This window comes from Oratosquilla oratoria, chromosome 16 (assembly GCF_046742065.1).
Source record: "Oratosquilla oratoria isolate Oo_2021 chromosome 16, ASM4674206v1, whole genome shotgun sequence".
Lineage (NCBI taxonomy): Eukaryota > Metazoa > Arthropoda > Malacostraca > Stomatopoda > Squillidae > Oratosquilla > Oratosquilla oratoria.
Genome location: NC_134792.1, coordinates 37,265,240 through 37,284,379, shown reverse-complemented (window position 1 = coordinate 37,284,379; position 19,140 = coordinate 37,265,240). Strand labels below are relative to the sequence as shown.

General features: G+C 37.1%; 4 protein-coding genes across 4 annotated transcripts; all 4 read right to left on the bottom strand.

Moving 5' to 3' along the window:
* Positions 1-4,077: 4,077 nt before the first annotated feature.
* LOC143033610 (cuticle protein AMP2-like) lies at positions 4,078-4,565 on the bottom strand. Its single transcript, XM_076199100.1, has 2 exons — positions 4,366-4,565; positions 4,078-4,246 (listed from the first exon to the last, which is right to left on the bottom strand). Exons 1-2 carry the CDS (start codon positions 4,563-4,565, stop codon positions 4,078-4,080), a joined length of 369 nt encoding a protein of 122 aa, XP_076055215.1.
* Positions 4,566-9,134: 4,569 nt separating this feature from the next.
* Positions 9,135-9,628, bottom strand: LOC143033609 (cuticle protein AMP2-like). Its single transcript, XM_076199099.1, has 2 exons — positions 9,423-9,628; positions 9,135-9,303 (listed from the first exon to the last, which is right to left on the bottom strand). Exons 1-2 carry the CDS (start codon positions 9,626-9,628, stop codon positions 9,135-9,137), a joined length of 375 nt encoding a protein of 124 aa, XP_076055214.1.
* Positions 9,629-13,018: 3,390 nt separating this feature from the next.
* Positions 13,019-13,512, bottom strand: LOC143033608 (cuticle protein AMP2-like). Its single transcript, XM_076199098.1, has 2 exons — positions 13,307-13,512; positions 13,019-13,187 (listed from the first exon to the last, which is right to left on the bottom strand). The coding sequence occupies exons 1-2, from the start codon at positions 13,510-13,512 to the stop codon at positions 13,019-13,021; spliced, it is 375 nt and encodes a 124-aa protein (XP_076055213.1).
* Positions 13,513-16,781: 3,269 nt separating this feature from the next.
* On the bottom strand, positions 16,782-17,269 carry LOC143033607 (cuticle protein AMP2-like). Its single transcript, XM_076199097.1, has 2 exons — positions 17,070-17,269; positions 16,782-16,950 (listed from the first exon to the last, which is right to left on the bottom strand). Exons 1-2 carry the CDS (start codon positions 17,267-17,269, stop codon positions 16,782-16,784), a joined length of 369 nt encoding a protein of 122 aa, XP_076055212.1.
* Positions 17,270-19,140: the final 1,871 nt, after the last annotated feature.

Genomic DNA, 19,140 nt, shown 5'->3' with positions numbered 1-19,140 from the left:
AAGTAAGGTGATGAGATGTACAAGGGGTGAAAGTGGCAGTAGACTGGAAGTGAGCATTAAAGGAGAGCGACTGGAGGAAGTGGATAGTTTTAGATACTTGGGTGCAAATGTGGCAGGAAAAGGTGGAGTGAAGGTGGAGGTAGAATGTAGATTGAGAGAAACGAGTAAATGCCTTGGTGGATTAAAGAGTGTAATGAGGAATAGACATGTGGGAATGGATGCTAAGAGGAGACTGTATGAAGGAGTGATTGTGCCAACAGCACTGTATGGGGCAGAAACATGGAACATAAGAGAGGAAGAGAGAAGTAGTTTGAATGTGTTTGAGATGAGGTGTCTGAGAAATATGTTGGGGGTTACTAGGCTAGATAGATTGAGAAATGAGGAGGTGAGGAGGAGAACAGTGTGGAAATGGAGTTGGGAGATAGGGTTGATGAAAGAATATTAGGATGGTTTGGACACATGGAAAGAATGAGTGAAGAAAGACTAGTAAAAGAAATATGGAAGGCAGATGTGGAGGGAGTGAACATGAGGGGACGTCCGAGGATGAGGTGGATGGATGGGGTGAAGGGGGCTTTGGGGAAGAGGGGAATGTCTGTTGAGGAAGGACGGGAGAGGACAGAAGACCGGGGTGAATGGAGAATGATTGTATATGGATGATGTTGTGATGCATGAGGTGGAATGGGCGGGGGGATGGGGGGTGAGGTAGTATGTGTGAGCAAAATTTGACCCAGCCCGAAGGGATTTCTCCCCGTCTTCTCCTTTTATGCAATGGGGGGACGGAGAGGGGGGTCGCCGATTTAATGAAGCGGCCTTGCTGTGGATGTGCTGTGTCTGGCGAATCTGCTTCTGACCCAGGGTAGTGGACAAGGTGCAGGGATGATCCGTCATCCAGGAGGTGCTAAGATGAGAGGGAGGGTGGAGGGTAGTGGAGTGTATTCAGGGATGAAATGGGTGGGAATGATTTTATGCCTTTTCCTTTTTGGCTACCTCCCTTGTAAGGGGGGAAAAGCCTTGATATATGTGTATGTATGTACATACTTCTTCACCCCCAATCCCCCACCCACTCTCCCTCATGCATCACAGCATCATCTATACACAACCCCTCCCCCATTCACCCCTCTTCTTTCCTCTCCCGTCCTTCCTTCACAGACATTCCTCTCTTTTGTAATGCCCCTTTCACCCCATCCATCCATATCATCCTAGGACGCCCCCTCATATTCACTCCTTCCACCTCTGCCTTCCACACTTCTTTTACTAATCTTTCTTCACTCATTCTTTCCATGTGTCCAAACCATCCTAATACTCTTTCATCAACCCTACCTCCCTGTTCCCTTTCCACCTCTGTTCTCCTCCTCACCTCCTCATTTCTCACTCTATCCAACCTAATAACCCCTATCATACTTCTCAGACATTTCATCTCAAACACATTCAAACTCCTTGTCTCTTCCTCTCTCATGTTCCATGTTTCTGCCCCGAACAATGCTGTTGGCATAATCATTCCTTCATATAACCTCCTCTTAGCATCCATTCCCAAATGTCTATTTTTCATTACACTTTTCAATCCACCAAGAAATTTACTCGCCTCTCTCAATCGACATTCTAACTCCACCCCCACTCCTCCCTTTCCTGCCACATTTGCACCCAAGTATCTAAAACTATCCTTTTCCTCCAGTCTTTCACCCTTAATGCTCACTTCCAGCCTGATGTCACTCTCTCCCCTTGTACATCTCATCAACTTACTTTTGTCCACATTTATCTTCAGCTTCCCTCTTTCACACACCTTCTCAAACTCTGTCACTAAATTCCTCAATCCCTCCTCTGATCCTGCTACAAGCGCAGTGCCGTCAGCAAAGAACAACTGGCTCACCTCCCACTTTTCTCCATTTTCTTTAATCATCTCCAACCCCTGACCCACTACCCTTGCATTCACCTCTCCCACCACCCCATCCATGTAAAGATTGAACAGCCAGGGCGACATAACACATCCCTGACGAAGTCCCACCTTTACCTCAAACCATTCACTCTCTCCATTTCTAATCCTAACATAAGCTCTACTACTCTCGCAAAAACTCTTGACTGCTCTTAACAGCTTTCCTCCTATCCCGTATATCTGCAGTATCTCCCACAGTGCCTTCCTGTCTGCCCTGTCGTAAGCCTTTTCCAGATCCATAAAAGCCAAAAGAAGATAATTATGAATTAGTATAAGAAAATCTAGATGTAATTAATGAGTGGAATCAGGAGGGAATGATAAATTTTAACTTCAAGAAATGTAAAAAATTGAACATAGATTAAACCTTGAAAAAAAATCGAAAACAATGGGAAAATATTCAGAGGTGAAGACAATGGAGTAGAAAAAATCTCATGGTTTTATTCAGAAATTATATAGCGATGGACATATGAGTGGCGTGATCATCATATTCAAAGACTACGAAAAGGAAAGAAGTACTCCAAGAAAGACTACTAAAGGTGAAGTGACACATAAGTCCCTGTAATGTAACAAATGGCGAGACATAGTCAGGTTCATAACATAACGGGTGATTTGGAGAAGCATAGGGTATGGCTGGAATATCTTCCCATCAAACAGGAGACTGTTTTTTGATACTTTAAGCAAATTACCAGCATAATTCTTGAACGTCAACCCCGGCTATATGGGCATGTGATATGTTTCTCTAATTTTGTATCCTACTCACAGGGTTGTCTCCACAAAAGACAACCCTCGATGGAAGAGACAAAGGGGACGCCAACAGAATTTATGGAGTGGTAGGTTGATCTAATCTGTCGAGAGATTTTTAGAGCAGGAAGGTTGTGTGGACTGGCGCCAGCGTGTGAGTAAAGCAAGGTGCCCTTGGCGTATGCCCCCAATTGATGATGAAATAGAAGCAGTAATACGTGACTGAGCGTGTCAGTACAAATGAGTGTATATCGGGAATAATTACCCAGCTGCCTTATCCCAAAAGCCATCAATATGGCTCGGCGATGTGGTGGTATCGCATAGAGGCCGGCACTCCAACTTTAAAAGGCAAGGAGTTGTGTGAGTATGTAAGGTCACAGCATTAATTAGAGATCGAGCTAATCCAAACACACATACATTCATGCAAACATGCACACCCACACAAATACAAATAGGTCTTTATACGTTCATGGAATGACCAGATATACATCTGCATACGTACATTTTTTGCCATGCAAACATTCTTGGTACTTTGATAAATGCATCTCCTATTTTCTTTCTACACCTGTCTTACTGCATTAACTTTCCTTTTCTTCTGTACTTTGGTCGTGCCTCTACTGTTTATAGACTATATTTTATATATCCTCACCATCTTTTCAGGTTTCTTATAATACATTCTTTTCACATGTTTGAAACTGCCTCATTAGTATTTAGATTATTTCCTCATTCTAATTTCTTATTTATATATTCTTATTGGATCCTCATTTTGATCATAGAATCCTTCTTTATTCTATAATTACTATTGGCATTTCATATTTAACGTGACTACCCTTTTCATTGCAAATGTACTCAAGCCGACATATTAAATAGCTCTGCATACAAGATTCGAGCACAAGGTCCTGCAGCACTGCACCACAGCTCTCGGCTTGATGTGTAGTGCTGCACAGCTTAGGGCTGGAATCCCATAAGTAGAGCTGTTTAGTTATTCATTAATATATATCATATGATTACTTATGCTCATATGCCTGTGTATGAGGGATGGAGGAATATCATATCATACCGTATATCACAATGACGTTTCTGGATTATTATTTTTACCCATTAATTTCTTGATCTAATTCTATGGTGACTAATTGATATTCTCACAAATAAACGCCATACATACCGATAAGGTATCATTGAATCTACTCAGTATTCTCCTTCTTGTGTTAAATGAATTAGTAAGAATCTCGTAATGGTAAGGGTGCTTTTGATTATGATTCATATCCAATTAATATTTCAACATCATTCAAGTAAAACTTTAGATGATTTGACCAAACGCTATATTTCTTTTTATTTATTTATTGAACACTTAAATTATAAACAATAAATAGAATAATCAGTTATTGATAAAGGTGGGTTCGTGGTTATTCGAAGGTGATTCCTGCAGCGCGCTGTTGCTCAGCGATACGCAGAAGTTCGGCTACATGAGCAGGTGCTGGAGGAGCCACGGGAAGGTGAGCACCCTGGGGCTGGAAGCCAAATTCATTGGCTACATAGCGGACTTCAATCAGGTTGCCGAATTCGTCGGGGTAGCTGTCAAAATAACAATAAGGGGTCAATTTATTGTAAATATTGTTTTAGAGGCAGGATGGTCATCTTGGATATCAACAACAAATGAATAATGAATAAAAAACAATATATTTGCTTCACACCTGTAAACACCCTCAGCGTTGCTTCCTCCAGTGGCTCCTGCTGTCGCTTTTTGAGCAAATCTGATTCCATTGCCGGACTCGAAGTCGCTGGCAGAGGCACCGTCGACGGGTTCCTGACGCGTCTCGGCGACAATGGGGATGTGCTCCCTGGAGTCAAAGATGTCGGCGGCGGCAACGGCCACAAGAGCGAGGAGGATCATCTGCATAGATACAGGGCATTATTATTATTATTTCATTACCATCATCAGAATTCATCATAGCATAATTTTATATATATCCACGTTTGTGCAAAAACAAAGATGACTTTCTGAATAAGAATAGAATCCAAATTGCTGTTATATGGATATTTATATACATATGGATTTACACACACACACATACACACACACACACACACACACACACACACACACACACACACACACACACACACACACACACACACACACACACACACAAACATATATATATATATATATATATATATATATATATATATACATATGTGTGTGTGTTTGTGTGTGTGTGTGTGTGTGTGTGTGTGTGTGTGTGTGTGTGTGTGTGTGTGTGTGTGTGTGTGTGTGTGTGTGTGTGTGTGTGTGTGTGTGTGTGTGTGTGTGTGTGTGTTTGTGTGTGTATGTGTGTGTGTGTGTTTATGTGCATACATACATACATATACAATGTATGTGTATATCTATGTGTTCATGCATGTATGTCTCTATTGATATATGGAAGTATGTATATATGTATCTATGAATTTGTTAGTATTTACATATGCATTTATGTATGTATATAATATGTATGTAAACCAAGTTACAAAATGTGAGGAATTTGACTAAATATAATGAAAAGAAAACACTAATAAAGAACAACATAAGAAATAAATCAAAGGATTGAAAAAAAATCTTATTACAAAAATATAAGTCTAATTCTTATAATACCCAACAGGAAATAATATATATAGTTACAAACCAACTCTATAAATATCTTTTTAACGTCCACTTATCTTGAGGCTACATTTAATTCGTAGTGGAAATCGAGGGAGGCATGAATTTTAAAACTGAGATAGAAAGAATAACGTCGTTAGAACGATTTTCAAAAGGAGAGAATAATAAAAATTACAGATGAAAAGGCTAAGTTAGCAATATTTGTTTGTAAAATAGGATCCATAACGAGTAAAACGTGCGATGCAGCTTCACTTGTGATTGCCATATTATTGAATATCTTTATGGCTTAATTGTAAATATAGTTTTTCACTATTTATATCTGGTTTCTTTTATGCGTTAGAGTACGTCAAATGGAAACGTGTGGGATAAAGTTTGAAGTAAATTGCACTCGGGACACTCACGAATTTCATGTTGGCGATGTGAGAGAAGCTGCAAGAATGCATAGGGGTGTAGCTGGACGGGGTCATTTATAGTTCCTAGAAGGATCAAGATGGGGAAGAGAAGGGAAGGGTTTTGACCTTATAGTTGACGTCTTGCACAAGAAAACTTGTTTGTCTAGAATTAGATTTGTCTTTCTAGAAGGTACCTTGTCCCAAGCTATTCCTCTTACACAAATTGTGTTCCGTTTATTTTTATTTTTTTTATGAACAACAAACGTGTGTTCAAGAGGCTACCAAAGCCAATTCAGTGTAGTTTTATCCCATGCGCAAAATAGTTCATCAATACTAAAACAACGATGCTTACCTTCCCACATCACAATCAAAATACTTAAATAGTTGATTATTGCACAAATGAAAGCAAGAGAAATTAACAGTAGGAGATTGAACTGTGCCTGGTTCTCACTAGTGAGAATAATGCATAATAACTTAAGAAAAAATAATCTTGCAACTATCTAGGCCACTGCTAGAACGAGCAGATAAGAAAAAAGGGGGAGCCATTGTACACTTTTTGCTTGGCAATCCTTTACTTTTCTCATCATCCCCCACTTTTTCGCACTACTAGACAAGACCTTGTTCTGAAATTTTTCATGATATATCATGATTGTTTTTCTATCTTTGTAAAAACTGATGAAGGAAATAAAAATCACTGAGGTTAGCCTAACGAATAAGACCTGTCCTACGGCCCGCACTATCCCCACTTCAAATATGGAGGATATTTATACCTCACCCTGTCCCTGTAATGTTCTTATCATTTATAAATTACATGATAAAGGGAATCGGAGCCTACTCAAACTTATTTCCAGATGATGCCAAGATCATAAAGAAAATTAAAGGTGAAGATAATTTCGAATTACTATAAGAAACAGCAACAACTAGATGCGGTTAATGAGTAGGGTCAAGAGTGAATGATAAATTTGAACTTAAAGAAATGTAAAAATTAAACATAGACTAAAACAAAAAAACAAAACAAAAAACTGTCGAAAATAACGGGAAAAGATTTAGATTTGAGAAAAAATTAGTAAAAAATATCATCGCTAATTCAGCTATTCGAGTTCAAGTCCCTCCCAAAGCTGAAAATCTCAGCATAGAGGCGGTCACTCTAACTTTAATAGTCAAGGAGTTGTGTGTGTATGTAAGGTCACAGCATTATATAGAGATCACGCTAATCCAAAACCCTGGTGAATCACAAACACACATGCACACATGTACAAATATGCGCACCCACACAAATACAAATAAGTCTCTATACCAGTGGTTCCCAACCCCAGGGTCGCGACCCAAACTAGGGTCGCGAGGGTGTTTTTGAAGGTCGCCAGAGGGTCTTTTTTAAACAGATTTTCATTAAATTTTCAAATGAATTTAAATTCATTGTGCTAGTAAATATAAACTGAAGTATAAAAACGAAAGTTTATAAACATTATGCAAGTACGTAGAAATATAACATGAAATGGTTGAATTTATTATTACAATTAGGGTCGCGACTCCAGGCTAAGAGTGGATTTAGGGTCGCAGCCAAAAAAGGTTGGGAAACACTGCTAAATACGTTCATGGAATGACCACATATACATCTGCATGCGTGTATTTTTTCTATGCTCATTTTCTTGTCACTTTGATAAATGCATTTCCCTTGTACATATTTTCCTACAGATTCCTATTTTCTTCCTACCTTGGTCTTATTACATTAACTTTCCATTTCTTCTGTACTTTGGTTGCACCTCTGCTATTTCTAGACTACATTTTATATTTTATCGCCATTTTTTGAGAGTCTTTATATCACTTTCTTTCTTACCCTATCTTTATGGAATATCTCTGTTGACTTGGACTTTACCATTCTTTCAACATGATTAAAATTACCCTTTGAGTGTTTAGATTATCTCTTCCTTAACTCTAAATTCTTTCATATATATTTCTTTTTTGGTCTTTATTTTGCACCTCAGTAGCCTTATTCCATAGTTACTATTAGCATTCCATTTTTAACGTGCCTAGCCTTTCATTACATATGTACTTGAATCGCTCTGCATACGAAATTTGAACCTTAGACCGTGCATGACTGCACCACATCACTCGAATTGATGTGTAGTGCTGCACGGCCTAGGGCTGTAATCCCAAAAGCAGAACTATTTAATTATTCACATATATATTATATCCTAGATCATATATGTTCATATGTATGGATGCTTGTGTATGAAATCGAAAAAGGGAAGAAGGAATATCATGTACCGTTATCGTAACTTTGGGTCCATGACTTTTCGTCGTCGTCTTTTTGTCGCCGGACTTTTCGTCGCCGACGTTTCGTCGCCGGACATTTCGTCGCCGCGACTTTTTGTCGCCGGACGTTTCGTCGCCGCGACATTTCGTCCCCGCGACTTTTCGTTGCCGGAATTTTCGTCGCCGGACTTTTCGTCGCCCCAAGCATAAATTGTATGCAAAGATTGACAATATTTGAAATATAAAATTGGAAATACAGTATATGATTTAATGCCAAATTCAATATACTTCTTCTGATTTATCTTAATGTGATTATTGGTAGTAGCGTCTGTCCAGTCACTTTTTTTCTAGTAATAATCACATAATCCTATTATTTATTATTATTACATTGGACTCATGGCACGCTGACTCCGAATTCAGTATAAAAGACTGTCGTCTGGACTCAGGTGTCATTCCACGTCAGCATCATGGCAGACCAACAACAACAGTTACTCACCAAACGCGGCAAAGAGAAGTAAGTTACACATCTACGTAAGTTAGGGCTCAGGTATTTGCAAGTCGGACTGGTTAAGGCAAGAATGAATGGTTTATACGGCACTGAGATGTATAGCTATTTGCCACACTCATATTATTGCATTGGGAGTAGGAATATAAGTACAAGTATGACATTAAATCATATATTTCCAATTGTCAATCTTTGCATACAATTTATGCTTGGGGCGACGAAAAGTCCGGCGACGAAAAGACCGGCGACGAAAAGTCGCGGGGACGAAATGTCGCGGCGACGAAACGTCCGGCGACGAAAAGTCGGCGACGAAAAGTCCGGCGACGAAAAGTCGTGCACCCCGTAACTTTAGGATTTTGATTATTATTTTTACCTTTTAATTTCTTTATCTAAATCTAGAGTGAATAATCTATATCATAACAAACAATCGCCATATATACTAAGTAATATTGTGTCAACTCATTATTTCTTTTGTGTTCAATGAATGAGTAGGAATCCAGTAATATTAATGTTGTTTTGATTGTGATTTATATTCGATTAATATTTCAACATCATTCATGTAAACGTGAGATGATTTAACCAAACAATAAGATTTTTTATTTTTTTTATTAAACATTTATATGAGACAATAAATAGAATAATCAGTTGTTGATAAAGGTGGGTTCGTGGTTATTCGAAGGTGATTCCTGCAGCGCGCTGTTGCTCAGCGATACGCAAAAGCTCGGCTACATGAGCAGGTGCTGGAGGAGCCACGGGAAGGTGAGCACCCTGGGGCTGGAAGCCAAATTCATTGGCTACATAGCGGACTTCAATCAGGTTGCCGAATTCGTCGGGGTAGCTGTCAAAATAAGAAAAGAGGGCCAAGTTATTGAAACAAGAAGTTTAGAAGTTGAGTGCTCATCTTCGATATGAACAACAAAATAATAATGAATACAAAAATATATATTTGCTTCACACCTGTAAACACCCTCAGCATTGCTTCCTCCAGCGGCTCCTGCTGTGGCCTTTTGAGCAAATCTGATTCCATTGCCGGACTCGAAGTCGCTGGCAGAGGCACCGTCGACGGGTTCCTGACGCGTCTCGGCGACAATGGGGATGTGCTCCCTGGAGTCTAAATCGTCGGCGGCGGCAACGGCCACAAGAGCGAGGAGGATCATCTGCATAGATACAGGGTAGTATTATTATTATTTCATTACCATCATCAGAATTCATCATTGCATAATTTTATATATATCGCCGTTTGTACAAAAACAAAGATGACTTTCTGAATAAAAATAGAATAAAAATTGCTGTTATATGGATATATATATATATACATACGGAATTACACACACACACACAAACACACACACACACACACACACACACACACACACACACACACACACACACACACATACTCACACACACACACACACACACACACACACACACACACACACACACACACACACACACACACACACACACACACACACACACATATATATATATATATATATATATATATATATATATATACATATATATATATATATATATACACATATGTGTGTGTGTTTGTGTGTGTGTAGTGTGTGTGTGTTTGTGTGTGTGTGTGTGTGTGTGTGTGTGTGTGTTTATGTGCATACATACATACATATACAATGTATGTGTATATCTATGTGTTCATGCATGTATGCATCTATTGATATAAGGAAGTATGTATATATGTATCTATGAATTTGTTAGTATTTACATATGTATGTGAGGAATTTAACTAAATATAATGAAAAGGAAACACTAATAAAGAACCAACATAAGAAATCAATCAAAGGATTGAAAAAAATCTCATTACAAAAATATGTCTAATTCTTATAATACCCAACAGGAAATAATATACTGTATATAGTTACAAAGCAACTTTATAAATATCTTTTTAACGTCCACTTATCTTGAGGCTACATTTAATTCGCAGAGAAATCGAGAGAGGCATGAATTTTAGAACTGAGGTATAAAGAATAACGTCGTTAGAACGATTTTCAAAAGGAGAGAATAATAAAAATTACTGATGAAAAGGCTAAGTTTGCAGTATTTGTTTGTAAATTAGGATCCATAACTTGTGATTGCCATATTATTGAATATCTTTATGGCTTAATTGTATATATAGTTTTTCACTATTTATATATGGTTTCTTTTATGCGTTAGAGTACGTCAAATGGAAACGTGTGGGATAAAGTTTCAAGAAAATTGCACTGGAGACACTCACGAACTTCATGTTGGCGATGTGAGAGAAGCTGCAAGAATGCATAGGGGTGTAGCTGGACGGGGTCATTTATAGTTCCTAGAAGGATCAAGATGGGGAAGAGAAGGGAAGGGTTTTGACCTTATAGTTGAAGTCTTACACAAGAAAACTTGTTTGTCTAGAATTAGATTTGTCTTTCTAGTAGGTACCTTGTCCCAAGCTATTCCTCTTACACATATTGTGTTCCGTTTATTTTTTTTTTCTTTGATGAACAACAGAAGTGTGTTCAAACGGCTACCAAAGCCAATTCAGTGTAGTTTTATTCCATGCCCAAAATAGTTCATCAATACTAAAACAACAATGCTTACCTTCCCACATCACAATAAAAATATTTAAATAGTAGATTATTGCACAAATGAAAGCAAGAGAAATTAACAGTAGGAGATTGAACTGTCCCCGGTTCTCACTAGTGAGAATAATGCATAATAACTTAAGAAAAAAGAATCTTGCAACTATGTAGGCCACTGCTAGAACGAGCAGATAAGAAAAAAGGGGAAGCCATTGTACACTTTTTGCTTGTCAATCCTTTACTTTTCTCATCATCCCCCACTTTTTCGCACTAGTAGACAAGACCTTGTTCTGAATTTTTTCATGATATACCATGATTGTTTTTCTATCTTTGTAAAAACTGATGAAGGAAATAAAAATCACTGAGGTTAGCCTAACGAATAAGACCTGTCCTGCCTGTCTACTGCCACTACGGCCCGCACTATCCCCACTTCAAATATGGAAGGTAATTTATACCTCACCCTGTCCCTGTAATGTTCTTATCGTTTATAAATTACATGATAAATGGAATCGGTGCCTACTCTAACTTATTTCCAGATGATGCCAAGATCATCAAGAAAATTAATGGTGAAGATAATTTCGAATTGCTATAAGAAACAGCAACAACTAGATGCGGTTAATGCGTAGGGTTAAGAGTGAATGATAAATTTGAACTTCAAGAAATGTAAAAATTAAACATAGACAAAAAAACTGTCGAAAATAACGGGAAAAGAATTAGATTTGAAGAAAAATGAGTAAAAAATATCATCGCTAATTCAGCTATTCGAGTTCAAGTCCCTCCCAAGGCTGAAAATCTCAGCATAGAGGCGGGCACTCTAACTTTAATAGGCAAGGAGTTGTGTGTGCATGTGAGGTCATAGCATTATATAGAGATTGCGCTAACCAAAAACCCTGGTGAATCACAAACACATATGCACACATGTACAAATATGCGGACCCACACAAATACAAATAAGTCGCTATACGTTCATGGAATGACCACATGTACATCTGCATGCGTGTATTTTTTTATGCTCGTTTTCTTGTCACTTTGATAATGCATCTCTCCTGTAGATATTTTCCTACAGATTCCTATTTTGTTCCTACCTTGGTCTTATTACATTAACTTTCCATTTCTTCTGTACTTTGGTTGCACCTCTGCTATTTCTAGACTACATTTTATATTTTATCGCCATTTTTAGAGATTCTTTATATCACTTTCTTTCTTACCCTATCTTTATGGAATATCTCTGTTGACTTGGACTTTACCATTCTTTCAACATGATTAAAATTACCCTTTGAGTGTTTAGATTATCTCTTCCTTAACTCTAATTTCTTTCATATATATATTTTTTATCTTTATTTTGCACCTCAGTAGCCTTATTCCATAGTTACTATAAGCATTTCATATTTAACGTGCCTAGCCTTTCATTACACACCTACTTGAATCGCTCTGCATACGAAATACGAACCTTAGACCGTGCATCACAGCACCACATCACTAGAATTGATGTGTAGTGCTGCACGGCCTAGGTCTGTAATCCCAAAAGCAGAACTATTTAATTATTCACATATATATTATATCCTAGATTATATATGTTCATATGTATGGATGCTCGTGTATGAAATCGAAAAAGGGAAGAAGGAATATCATGTACTGTTATCACAATGATAACTTTCGGATTTGGATTATTATTTTTACCTGTTAATTTCTTTATCTAAATCTAGAGTGAATAATTCTTATTATAACAAACAATCACCATATATACAAAGTAATATTATATCTACTTAGTATTTCTTTTGTGTTCAATGAATGAGTATGAATCCCGTAATAGTAATGCTGTTTTGATTACGATTCATATCCGATTGATATTTCAACATCATTCAAGTAAACGTGAGATGATTTAACCAAATAATAAGATTTTTTATTTATTTTTTATTAAACATTTATATGAGAGACAATAAATAGAATAATCAGTTATTGATAAAGGTGGGTTCGTGGTTATTCGAAGGTGATTCCTGCAGCGCGCTGTTGCTCAGCGATGCGCAGAAGTTCGGCTACATGAGCAGGTGCTGGAGGAGCCACGGGAAGGTGAGCACCCTGGGGCTGGAAGCCAAATTCATTGGCTACATAGCGGACTTCAATCAGGTTGCCGAATTCGTCGGGGTAGCTGTCAAAATAAGAAAAGAGGGCCAAGTTATTGAAACAAGAAGTTTAGAAGTTGAGTGCTCATCTTCGATATGAACAACAAAATAATAATGAATACAAAAATATATATTTGCTTCACACCTGTAAACACCCTCAGCATTGCTTCCTCCAGCGGCTCCTGCTGTGGCCTTTTGAGCAAATCTGATTCCATTGCCGGACTCGAAGTCGCTGGCAGAGGCACCGTCGACGGGTTCCTGACGCGTTTCTGCGACAATAGGGATGTGCTCCCTGGAGTCTAAATCGTCGGCGGCGGCAACGGCCACAAGAGCGAAGAGGATCATCTGCATAGATACAGGGTAGTATTATTATTATTTCATTACCATCATCAGAATTCATCATTGCATAATTTTATATATATCCACGTTTGTACAAAAACAAAGATAACTTTCTGAATAAAAATAGAATCCAAATTGCTGTTGTATGGATATTTATACACACACACACACACACACACACACACACACACACACACACACACACACACACACACACACACACACACACACACACACACACACACACACACAAATACATATATATATATATACATACATACATAGAGAATGTATGTGTATACCTATGTGTTCATGCATGTATGTATCTATTGATACATGGAAGTATGTATATATGTATATATGAATTTGTTAATATTTACATATGCGTTTATGTATGCATATGATATGTATGTAAACCAAGTTACAAAATGTGAGGCATTTGACTCAATATAAAGAAAATAAATCACTAATAAAGAACCAACATAAGAAATAAATCAAAGGATTGAAAACAAATCTTATTACAATAAGATAAGTCTAATTCTTATAATACCGAACAGGAAATAATATATATGGCTACAAAGCAACTTTATAAATATCTTTTTTAACATCCACTTATGTTGAGGCTACATTTAATTCGCAGTGGAAGTCGAGGGAGGCATGATTTTTAAAACTGAGATATAAAGAATAGCGTCGTTAGAACGATTTTTAAAAGGAGAGAATAATAAAAATTACTTATTAAAAGGCTAAGTTTGCAGTATTTGTTTGTAAAATAGGATCCATAACGAGTAAAACGTGCGATGCAGCTTCACTTGTGATTGCCATATCATTGAATATCTTTATGACCTTAATTGTAGATATTTTTTTTCACTATTTATATTTGGTTTCTTTTATGCATTAGAGTACGTCAAATGGAAACGTGTGGGATAAAGTTTCAAGTAAATTGCACTCGGGACACTCACGAACTTCATGTTGGTGATGTGAGAGAAGCTGCAAGAATGCATAGAGGTGTAGCTGGACAGGGTCATTTATAGTTCCTAGAAGGATCAAGATGGGGAAGAGAAGGGAAGGGTTTTGACCTTATAGTTGACGTCTTGCACAAGAAAACTTGTTTGTCTAGAATTAGATTTGTCTTTCCAGTTGGTACCTTGTCCCAAGGTATTCCTCTTACACAGATTGTGTTCCCGTTTTTTTTTTTTTTTTTTTTTTTTATTAACAACAGAAGTGTGTTCAAGCGGCTACCAAAGCCAATTCAGTGTAGTTTTATCCCATGCCCAAAATAGTTCATCAATACTAAAACAACAATGCTTACCTTCCCACATCACAATGAAAATATTTAAATAGTTTATCATTGCACAAATGAAAGCAAGAGAAATTAACAGTAGGAGATTGAACTGTCCCCGGTTCTCACTAGTGAGAATAATGCATAATAACTTAAGAAAAAAGAATCTTGCAACTATCTAGGCCACTGCTAGGACGAGCAGATAAGAAAAAAGGGGAAGCCATTGTACACTTTTTGCTTGGCAATCCTTTACTTTTCTCATCATCCACCATTTTTTCGCACTATTAGACAAGACCTTGTTCTGAAATTTTTCATGATATATCATGATTGTTTTTCTATCTTTGTAAAAATTGATGAAGGAAATAAAAATCACTGAGGTTAGCCTAAAGAATAAGACCTGTCCTGCCTTGCTACTGCCACTACGGCCTGCACTATCCCCACTTCAAATATGGAGGATATTCACACCTCACCCTGTCCCTGTAATGTTCTTATCGTTTATAAATTACATGATAAATGGAATCGGGACCTACTCAAACTTATTTCCAGATGATGCCAAGATCATAAAGAAAATTAAAGGTGAAGATAATTTCGAATTGCTATAAGAAACAGCAACAACTAGATGCGGTTAATGAGTAAGGTCAAGAGTGAATGATAAATTTGAACTTCAAGAAATGTAAAAATTAAACATAGACTAAAACTAGAAAAAAAAACTGTCGAAAATAACGGGAAAAGATTTAGATTTGAGAAAAAATTAGTAAAAAATATCATCGCTAATTCAGCTATTCGAGTTCAAGTCCCTCCCAAGGCTAAAAATCTCAGCATAGAGGCAGGTACTCTAACTTTAATAGGCAAGGAGTTGTGTGTGTATGTAAGGTCACAGCATCATATAGAGATCGCGCTAATCCAAAACCTTGGTGAATCACAAACACACATGCACACATGTACAAATATGCGCACCCACACAAATACAAATAAGTCGCTATACGTTCATGGAATGACCACATATACATCTGCATACGTGTATTTTTTCTATGCTCATTTTCTTGTCACTATGATAAATGCATCTCCCTTATACATATTTTCCTAAAGATTCCTATTTTGTTCCTACCTTGGTCTTATTACATTAACTTTCCATTTCTTCTGTACTTTGGTTGCACCTCTGCTATTTCTAGACTACATTTTATATTTTATCGCCATTTTTTGCGATTCTTTATATCACTTTCTTTCTTACCCTATCTTTATGGAATATCTCTGTTGACTTGGACTTTACCATTCTTTCAACATGATTAAAATTACCCTTTGAGTGTTTAGATTATCTCTTCCTTAACTCTAATTTCTTTCATATATATATTTTTTATCTTTATTTTGCACCTCAGTAGCCTTATTCCATAGTTACTATTAGCATTCCATTTTTAACGTGCCTAGCCTTTCATTACACATCTACTTGAATCGCTCTGCATACGAAATTCGAACCTTAGACCTTGCACCACTGCACCACATCACTCGAATTTATATGTAGTGCTGCACGGCCTAGGACTGTAATCCCAAAAGCAGAACTATCTAATTATTCACATATATATCATATCCTAGATTATATATGTTCATATGTATGGATGCTTATGTATGAAATCGAAAAAGGGAAGAAGGAATATCATGTACCGTTATCACAATGATAACTTTAGGATTTGGATTATTATTTTTACCTGTTAATTTCTTTATCTAAATCTAGAGTGAATAATTTATATTGTAACAAACAATCGCCATATATACAAAGTAATATTGTATCTACTCAGTATTTCTTTTGTGTTCAATGAATGAGTAGGAATCCCGTAATAGTAATGTTGTTTTGATTATGATTCATATCCGATTAATATTTCAACATCATTCAAGTAAACGTGAGATGATTTGATCAAACAATAGGATTATTATTTATTTTTTATTAAACATTTATATGAGAGACAATAAATAGAATAATCAGTTATTGATAAAGGTGGGTTCGTGGTTATTCGAAGGTGATTCCTGCAGCGCGCTGTTGCTCAGCGATGCGCAGAAGTTCGGCTACATGAGCAGGTGCTGGAGGAGCCACGGGAAGGTGAGCACCCTGGGGCTGGAAGCCAAATTCATTGGCTACATAGCGGACTTCAATCAGGTTGCCGAATTCGTCGGGGTAGCTGTCAAAATAAGAAAAGAGGGCCAAGTTATTGAAACAAGAAGTTTAGAAGTTGAGTGCTCATCTTCGATATGAACAACAAAATAATAATGAATACAAAAATATATATTTGCTTCACACCTGTAAACACCCTCAGCATTGCTTCCTCCAGCGGCTCCTTCTGTGGCCTTTTGAGCAAATCTGATTCCATTGCCGGACTCGAAGTCGCTGGCAGAGGCACCGTCGACGGGTTCCTGACGCGTCTCGGCGACAATGGGGATGTGCTCCCTGGAGTCTAAATCGTCGGCGGCGGCAACGACCACAAGAGCGAGGAGGATCATCTGCATAGATACAGGGCAGTATTATTATTATTTCATTACCATCATCAGAATTCATCATTGCATAATTTTATATATATCCACGTTTGTACAAAAACAAAGATGACTTTCTGAATAAAAATAGAATCAAAATTGTTGTTATATGGATATTTATATACATATGGATTTATACACACACACACATACAGACACACACACACACACAGACACACACACACACACACAGACACACACACACACACACACACACACACACACACACACACACACACACACACACACACACAGACAGACACACACACACACACACACACACACACACACACACACACACACACACACACACACACACACACACACACACACACACACACACACACACACACACACACACACACACACACACACACACACACACACACACACACACACACACACACATATATATATATATATATATATATATATATATGTATGTATATATATATATATATATATATATATATACATATGTGTGTGTGTGCGTGTGTGTGTGTGTGTGTGTGTGTGTGTGTGTGTGTGTGTGTGTGTGTGTGTGTGTGTGTGTGTGTGTGTGTGTGTGTGTGTGTGTGTGTGTGTGTGTGTGTGTGTGTGTGTTTGTGTGTGTGTTTATGTGCATACATACATACATATACAATGTATGTGTATATCTATCTGTTCATGCATGTATGTATCTATTGATATATGGAAGTATGTATATATGTATCTATGAATTTGTTAGTATTTACATATGCATTTATGGATGTATATAATATGTATGTAAACCAAGTTACAAAATGTGAGGAATTTGACTAAACATAATGAAAAGAAACCACTAATAAAGAACCAACATAAGAAATAAATCAAAGGATTGAAAAAAAAGTTATTACAAAAATATAAGTCTAATTCTTATCATACCCAACAGGAAATAATATATATAGATACAGAGTAACTTTATAAATATCTTTTTAACGTCCACTTATGTTGAGGCTACATTTAATTCGCAGTGGAAATCGAGGGAGGCATGAATTTTAAAACTAAGATATAAAGAATAACGTCGTTAGAACGATTTTTAAAAGGAGAGAATAATAAAAATTACTTATGAAAAGGCCAAGTTTGTAGTATTTGTTTGTAAAATAGGATCCATAACGAGTAAAACGTGCGGTGCAGCTTCACTTGTGATTGCCATATTATTGAATATCTTTATGGCTTAATTGTAAATATATTTTTTCACTATTTATATATCTGGTTTCTTTTATGCATTAGAGTACGTCAAATGGAAACGTATGGGATAAAGTTTCAAGTAAATTGCACTCGGGACACTCACGAACTTCATGTTGGTGATATGAGAGAAGCTGCAAGAATGCATAGGGGTGTAGCTGGACGGGGTCATTTATAGTTCCTGGAAGGATCAAGATGGGGAAGAGAAGGGAAGGGTTTTGACCTTATAGTTGACGTCTTGCACAAGAAAACTTGTTTGTCTAGAATTAGATTTGTCTTTCTAGTAGGTACCTTGTCCCAAGCCATTCTTATCAAACAGAATGTTCATGTTACCCTCTCTTTTTTTAAAGACATAAGTATGTACAGTCTACTATCAAAGCGAATTCATTTTCGTTTTTTCCCATGGGTAAAATAGTTCATAAAAACTAAAACAACATTGTTTACCTTTCCACATCACAAATAAAGATATTTAAATAATAGATTATTGTATAAATGAAAGCAAGAGAAATTAACAATAGAAGACCGAACTGTGCAGATTTTCACTAGTGAGAATAATGCATAAAAGCTTAAGAAAATAGAATCTTGCGACTATCTAGGTCACTGCTAGGGCGAACTGATAAGAAGAAAGGGGAAGC